Genomic DNA, 7,561 nt, shown 5'->3' on the forward strand with positions numbered 1-7,561 from the left:
CGGCCGCCCCCGCGCCGCGCCTGGCGGCCCGATGTGGCTGCAGCAGCGGCTTAAGGGGCTGCCGGGACTGCTGTCGAGCAGCTGGGCCCGCCGCCTACTCTGCCTGCTCGGCCTCCTGCTGCTGCTTCTGTGGTTCGCCGGCTCCGGGGCGCGGCGGGCCGCGGGAGGCCTGCACCTGCTGCCCTGGTCCCGCGGCGAGCCGGGCGCCGCCGAGTCCTCCGCCTGCCTGGAGGCGGCCACCCGCGCCTGGCGCGGCCTGCGGGAGCGCGGCGAGGCTGTCCCACTGGGCCCTGGAGTGCCGGCCCTGGTGGCCAACGGCTTCCTGGCACTGGACGTGGCCGCCAACCGGCTGTGGGTGACTCCTGGAGAGCGAGAGCCCGCCGTGGCGCCGGACTTCGTGCCCTTCGTGCAGCTGCGACCGCTGAGTGCGCTCTCCGAAGCCGGAGAGTCAGTACTGTTGCTGCGTGAAGGGCTGCTGCGCCGAGTGCGTTGCCTGCAGCTTGGGACCTCAGGCCCCGGCCCTGCGGCCGCCGTCCCCGGACCCGCCTCGGCCTCCGGCCTCGTCACGGGATCCGGCCGCGACTGCGTGCTGCTGCAAGAGGACTTTCTGGCGCACCGGGGCCGACCCCACGTCTATCTGCAGCGTATCCAGCTCAACAATCCCACGGAGAGGGTGGCCGCGCTGCAGACTGTGGGGCCCACTGCCGGCCCGGTCCCCAGAGCCTTCACCAGTACCCTGGAGAAGGTGGGAGATCATCAGTTCCTCCTCTACTCGGGCCGGTCCCCGCCTTTTCCCACGGGGCTGGTGCACCTGGTGGTGGTGGCGGCCAAGAAGCTAGTGAACCGGCTCCAGGTGGCTCCCAAGACACAACTGGACGAGACAGTGTTGTGGGTGGTGCATGTTTCAGGCCCTATTAACCCCCAGGTGCTCAAAAACAAAGCAGCCAAGGAGCTCAAGGTGGTCCAGGATTTGGCACGGAAGGAAATGCTGGAGCTCTTGGAGATGCCAGCGGCTGAGCTGCTTCAGGACCACCAGCGCCTCTGGGCTCAGCTCTTCAGCCCAGGTGAGGCCTGGCCAGTTCTTGGGCCACAGTGCACACCTTACACCCGGGCCTCCGCGGCCCACCCTGGAGATGCCCCACTAAAGTCTGCAGAGTTGACCCTGAAGGGGAGCAGTGGGGGTGGTGAAAGGGAGCTTGGCCATTGACCTGGGCTGACCCTGCTCCACCGCTTGGTATTTGTGCGAGCGACGTGGGACCAGTTTACTGATCTCCGTGGGCTTGTGTTCAGTAATAACAAGAGCACCTCAGAGGGCTTCTGTGAGTCCGAGGAAGGAATGAGCGTAAAAGACAGGCCTTACTGTTATTTGTCCTCATAAATGAGGCCTGATTTGGAGAGTGGTTTTGGGGGTCAGCTTGTAAAGGATAAATCAGGCAGAAGGGCCTGGCGGGTCCCCAGATTCTTTCTTTCCTCAGTCCCTCACAGTCTGGCTGGTGACAGGCATGCGCTTTTTTTTTTTTTTTTTACGTGTTTATTTTTGAGAGAGGCAGAATGCAAGCGGGAGAGGGTCTGCAGAGGGTCTCTGCACTGATAGCAGAGAGCCCAATGCTGGGCTCGAACTCACGGACTGTGAGATCACGACCTGATGCAAAGCCAGATGCTTAACCGACTCAACCACCCAGGCATCCCCCCCCGACCCCGCCCTTTTAAAGTGTATTTTGAGAGAGAGATCGAGAGAGCATATGAGCAGGGGAGGGGCAGAGAGAGAATCCCAAGCAGGCTCTGCACAGTCAGCATGGAGTCCCACAGTGGGGCTCAAACTCATGAACCATGAGGTCATGATGAGCTGAAATTGAGTGGGATGTTTAACCGCCTGAGCCACCCAGGCCCCCCCCCCCCGCCTTTTTTTTTAAAGTGACCTCTGCGGTTCGTGGGGCTTGAACTCAACAACACTGAGATCAGGGGTCATGTGCTCCATTGACTGGAAGGGGATGGAACCTCTCCAGCAGGTGGAATGCACCCACCAAATAAAAACTTCCTTCCCCTAATGACTGTTGAAGTAAAGGAAATCCTATTCTAGGTGAGAGAGAGATTTTGGTTTCCAGGGTGCTCGTTGTCTAAATCCTTGTATTTAGTTGCTCAAAGTGTGTTTCACTCGTTCAGCAAGTATTGATCGAATCCTGCCAGGGACTGTGCTCCATACGACGGATAGAGAAGTGACCAGAACAAAGCGCCTGTTTCATGGTGCTTGCTTAAATTCTGGATGGGAGGAAGACAATAGTAGAAAAGTGAAAGTCTGAATAAATAAGCCAGATTGCTCTTTAGAATACGAAGTTCCATAGAGCGGGGCGCCTGGGTGGCTCAGTCAGTTAAACCAGCCAGCCCTTGATTTCTTGTGTCAGGCTCTGTGCTGACAGTGAGGAGCCTCCTTGAGATTCTCTCTCTCTCTCTCTCTCTCTCTCTCTCTCTCTCTCTCTCTCTGTCTCCAATAGCGCTTGTGCAATCTCTTCTCTCAAAATAAACTTAAAAAAATTTTTTTAAAGTTCCGTAGAGAAAAATTAAAAGTATGTGATTGAGGATGACTGGGTGGGGTTCGGAGTGGGGTGGGGGCCTCTGTTTAGCTCCAGTTGTTGGGGAGGCCTTTTCAAGGAGGAAGCACTTAAGCTAAGACCTGAATAGCAAGAAACTGACCATGTGATGATCTAGAGGGAGCTGGCAAGTCAGAGGCCCTAAGACAAGAGCAGGTTTGGTTGAGAGGCCAGGGTGGCTTGTGGGTAGCAAGCCAGGAAGGGGTCGAGGTAGCCAGATCCCAAAGGGTCTTGTAGACCGTGGTGACGACTGTGAATTTGATCCTAAGTGGAGTGGAAGGGAGAGCAGAGACAACTGTCGGATGTACATTTTTCAGGATCCCCTGGCTGTTCTATCCAGAATCTAGACTATAAGGGACAAAAGTGGAACATGAAGACCAGATGAGAGGATTTTTCAGGAGCTGAGGTGAAAGAGGAGGGTGGCTGGCACCTGAGTTGTGGCCGTGGAGACAGAAGTGGATGGCTTCTGATACTTTCAGAAGTGGCGCCACCGGGACTTTGCACGGACTGGGCGTGGGGCGTGAGAACTGGAGGGTGACTCCTGAATTTGTGGGGAGCCCTCGAGCAAGTGTCTGGAGATAATTTGTGGAAGGATTGCTTTGGGGCTGGAAGAACTTAGAGCACGTCAGGTCCCAAATGCCTGTCAGGCATCTGGGTGGAGACCCCAAATGGGCAGTTAGCTGTTCTGAGTCTAGAATTCATACGGATTTGGGAGATCCGGTGTTCAGATGTTATTTAAAGCTCCAGGACTGGAGCACAGGATGATGGCAAGGAGCAACCCAGGATGGGCCAGAGCGCTGATGGCAGTGTTCCGGAGGCAGAGGGCAGGGGGGCGGGGGGGGGGGGGGGCGTGCTGGACTCTTCAACCGGCACCATGTCCCGGCCACGTCTGTGTTCTTCTGGGCGCTGGCAGGATTTATGTTTATTATGTTATTTATGTTATTATGTATAGGATTTAATGTTTACTTATTTTTGAGGGAGAGTGCGAGTGGGGAGGGGTGGGAGTGGCGGGTTAGGACTACGGATCCAAAGCAGGCTATGCACTGACAGTGGTGCCTGATGCGGGGCCTGAACTCACGAACCCTGAGATCAGGACCCGAGCCGAAGTTGGACGTCCAACTCACCGAGCCACCCAGGCGCCCCGGGAGGCCCCGCTTTGAACAGGATTTTAGGCTTCAGGCCCACCGGGTCAAGTTGGTCATGTGAGGGAGCCAGAGCTCAGGGGAGGCCGGAGCTGCCATTTCTGTCGCTCCCGCTCTTCCCTTCAGAACCTCATCTTCCCGGCCGGGCCGTCCCCGCTTAACGTGCAACCTTTGTGGCGTTTCAGGTGTGGAGATGAAGAAGATCACGGACGCCCACACCCCGTCTGGCCTGACCGTGAACCTGACGCTGTACTACATGCTCTCCTGCTCGCCAGCCCCGCTGCTCAACCCCAGCCTGAGCCACAGGGAGCGCGACCAGATGGAGTCGACGCTCAACTACGAAGATCACTGCTTCAGCGGCCACGCCACCATGCACGCCGAGAACCTGTGGCCGGGCCGGCTGTCGTCCGTCCAGCAGATCCTGCAGCTCTCTGACCTGTGGAAGCTGACCCTGCAGAAGCGCGGCTGCAAGGGGCTGGTGAAGGTGGGCGCCCCAGGCATCCTGCAGGGCATGGTGCTGAGCTTCGGGGGGCTGCAGTTCACCGAGAACCACCTCCAGTTCCAGGCCGACCCCGACGTGCTGCACAACAGCTACGCCCTGCGCGGCATCCGCTACAAGAACGACCACATCGACCTAGCCGTGCTCGCGGACCCCGAGGGCAAGCCGTACCTGCACGTGTCCGTGGAGGCCCGCGGCCAGCCCGTCAGGATCTACGCCTGTGAGGCCGGCTGCCTGGAGGAGCCCGTAGAGCTGACCTCGGCGCCCCAGGGCCACACCTTCCCGGTCATGGTGACGCAGCCCATCACGCCGCTGCTCTATATCTCCACCGACCTCACGCACCTGCAGGACCTGCGCCACACGCTGCACCTCAAGGCCATCTTGGCCCACGACGAGCACATGGCCCAGCAGGACCCCGGGCTGCCCTTCCTCTTCTGGTTCAGCGTGGCCTCCCTCATCACCCTCTTCCACCTCTTCCTCTTCAAGCTCATCTACAACGAGTACTGTGGGCCTGGGGCCAAGCCCCTCTTCAGGAGTAAGGTATAAAGCCCCCCTGGGTCTCCAGAGCCTGAGGCCCCGGCCTCGTGTTCTAGCCTCAGACCGGGACGGGAGAGGCCTGGGCGGCAATGGGGTGTCCTCCTAAGCCAGTACCCTCAGCCCGCAACACAGACAGGAGTGAGCGTGTTTGCAGAGGCTGTCAGAAAGTGACTTCTGAGAGGAGACCGTAGGGAGGGACAGCAGTGGGGCGCCCGGGTGGCTCAGTCGGTTAAGTGTCCGACTCTTGATTCTGGCTCCGGCCATGATCTCACGGTTCACGAGATCGAGCCCCGCGTCGGGCTCTGCAATGACAGCGTGGAGCCTGCTTGGGATTCTCTCTGTCTCCTTCTCTCTGCCCTTCCCCAGCTTGTATGCGCCCCCCTCCCTCAAGATAAATAACTAGACTTAAAATAATAATTGCAACAAGCCCCTAGATAGACCGGAAACTGCTATCTAAGCCTCAGGTGAGCCCCCTGCGCTCCCTCCTGAGGGCCTGCTCGTGCCTCTCGCTGTGGGCCAGCTAAGGTGGCCATCTCGTTAGCACAAGGCAAGGTCATTCCTCTCATTTCCTCAAACACCTTGGCCCCCAGGAAGCCATGACTTTGAGCATGGTCGCTGTGAGACTCTCATCAGGAATGGTCTTGGGGATCAGGCTCAGTCCCAGGGGAGGCCGCCCCTTCCGCCCCCCCACCCAGTGCTCCATGCTCCGTGGCTGCCAGGATTCCCCGGGGGGGGGGGGGGGGAACAGAAGGAAGCCCATCGCTGGCAGTCACAGGAGAAAGTTCTCCAGAGGGAGCGGGGCTCGCTTCCCTTTCTCTCCTCCTCTTGTCGCACTAGCATGTGCAGAGATAGATTCAAGAGCTCTGGGTCTGTGCTCCTGAGCAGTTGAGGAGCCTGGGCCAGCTCCGGAGAAATGTCTCCTCACCTCCACAGAGGGCTTTGTGCCTTCTGGTTTCTAGTTTCTGGCCCAAGGCCAGGACTTGAGAAGAAGCAGCTCTCAGCCCTGACGGAGTGGGATGGGAGCAGGGTGGGCAGCAGGTCTGAGCCTGGAGCTTGGAGAACAAATGGAAGGTCAGATGAAAGAGAAACGTGGCCGAGCTGTAACAAAACAGGTGCTCCGTTTGCATTGCGTGGGTCTGACGGCCTCTGTTAAGCCGGCAGGCTGCTCCTCCCTGCTGCCTGGTCGGCTCCTCTGCTCTTAATCTGCCGTATACCCCTCTGTCCCCGGTTCCCCACCCGATCCAGGGGACAGGCCAGACCCCTAATTTTGGGGTGCTACCCCGTGGCCCTCAGTTGACTCGCGCTCGAGCCGGGGTCCCGCCAGAGCAGAGCCCAGCGAACACTGCGTCAGCCCGAGGAGGTGTCCGGGCCACCAACCCCACGGTGGCTCTAGCGCATCCCTGGGCCACAGTGTCTGCAGAGCCGGATCATCGCCCGGGCGGGATGCCACCAGGGGCGTCCCCGTCACCTGCCCCGCGTGAGATTTCTGTAGCTTCCACGGGGTTGGTGGTGAACAATAACAACTTGTTTTGTTAATTGAACAGGAAGATCCCAGTGTCTGAGTGAAGTCCCATCTGCACAAGACACCCAGCACCGAAAGTCCTGCTGCACGAACAGGGGATCCTTCGAACGCACCCACCCTTTTGTGCCTTGTTGGGGACGCCAGTGACGCAGAGTGCGTGTGGATGTTCAGGAGTCTGCATCGGGGAGCGGGAGGGGAGGGCCGGTGGACTTTTTGTAAGCTTTCGACTCAATAAAATGAACCTGTATGGAACATACTTGAAATTGAACTCACTCCTTCTGCTTTCCCCCCTTCTTCTGTCCCAGGAAACAGAGCCTCTTTTGAAAAGACCTGTCCAGGAAAAGTTGTGTTCTATTCCTAATTTAATGTGTTCTTTCTTGACTGAATTTTTAATTTATTGTTGTTGAGATTTTGCCGGATGCTTTTTGCACCCCCTTCAGACAGTGAATCTCGGGCGGGGATTTCCGACCTACGCCGCCCCCGGGGGGGCATCCGGAGAGAGCGTGGGTCTCGGGTCCTCCCCGGTTTGCACATCGTCTCTTTCTTACCATGAGCCTGTGGAGATCTGTGCTTTTGTACTTCTGGGCTTTAGGGGGAGGTATTTAACTTTCTAGGGGTTGATGATTGTTGGGTTTTGAAATACCAAAGCTTTTTTTTTTTGTTCTGTTTTTAAATAAATCTCTTTCAAACTTCCATGATCGGTTTGTGTGTGGTTTGAAACCTCTGGAGACAGCGTATCTTCCTCCATCAGTTGACTTTCAGGTAGTGTCTGAAGCAGATGGGCTGCCCAGCCCTTTGGGGATGGCTGATTTCCCCCCACATCTAATACTCCTCTTGAGGAGACGCTGATCCACTTGGGGGGAGGGTTGGTTCGCCAGGTCACCCGGCAGAGCGGGCGGATTGAGGAGCGTCAGCCCGGCCCCTTCCCTGCTGCAGTGCCTCTCCCCCACCTGCCCTAAACAGCCTAGATTTGTCTGTCCTGGGTGTTGCCAGCCACAGGGCTGGGCAGCAGGAAAACACCCCGATGGCCTTCTGCCCGTTGGTGGTGGTGGTTGCAGGATCTGATGACCCTGCCTGGTGGGGAGGAGAATGGGGCTGGGCCCAGGACCAGAAAGGGACTTGAGCTAGGCCTGGCAGCCCGCCTTGGGAGGCCGTGGGCACAGCGTTGTGGGTGCTGCAGCATGACTCCCTGCGAAGCTTGGTCTGCTCGCCACCAGCAGAATGATGCTCACAACGGCATGCTGGGAGGGAAAGGAAACCTGTATCTCCACCC

General features: G+C 58.1%; 1 protein-coding gene across 2 annotated transcripts; it reads left to right on the plus strand.

The window, feature by feature from the left end:
• Nucleotides 1-6: 6 nt before the first annotated feature.
• KIAA2013 (KIAA2013 ortholog) lies at nucleotides 7-6,981 on the plus strand. Of its 2 annotated transcripts, XM_049618075.1 has the most exons (4): nucleotides 7-1,064; nucleotides 3,916-4,214; nucleotides 4,290-4,769; nucleotides 6,311-6,981. In XM_049618075.1, the coding sequence occupies exons 1-4, from the start codon at nucleotides 32-34 to the stop codon at nucleotides 6,326-6,328; spliced, it is 1,830 nt and encodes a 609-aa protein (XP_049474032.1). In that variant the 5' UTR covers nucleotides 7-31; the 3' UTR covers nucleotides 6,329-6,981. The 2 variants fall into 2 exon arrangements, with proteins under 2 accessions (XP_049474032.1, XP_049474031.1); XM_049618074.1 differs by having other exon boundaries at nucleotides 3,916-4,769.
• Nucleotides 6,982-7,561: the final 580 nt, after the last annotated feature.

This window comes from Panthera uncia, assembly GCF_023721935.1.
Source record: "Panthera uncia isolate 11264 chromosome C1 unlocalized genomic scaffold, Puncia_PCG_1.0 HiC_scaffold_4, whole genome shotgun sequence".
Lineage (NCBI taxonomy): Eukaryota > Metazoa > Chordata > Mammalia > Carnivora > Felidae > Panthera > Panthera uncia.

Bases quoted from the DNA above. Each gene is read 5' to 3' on its own strand.
- KIAA2013 (XM_049618074.1), top strand. From the start codon at position 32: ATGTGGCTGCAGCAGCGGCTTAAGGGGCTGCCGGGACTGCTGTCGAGC. The intron at 1,065-3,915 runs GTGAGGCCTGGC...GTGGCGTTTCAG, and splicing joins GGCTCAGCTCTTCAGCCCAG to GTGTGGAGATGAAGAAGATC.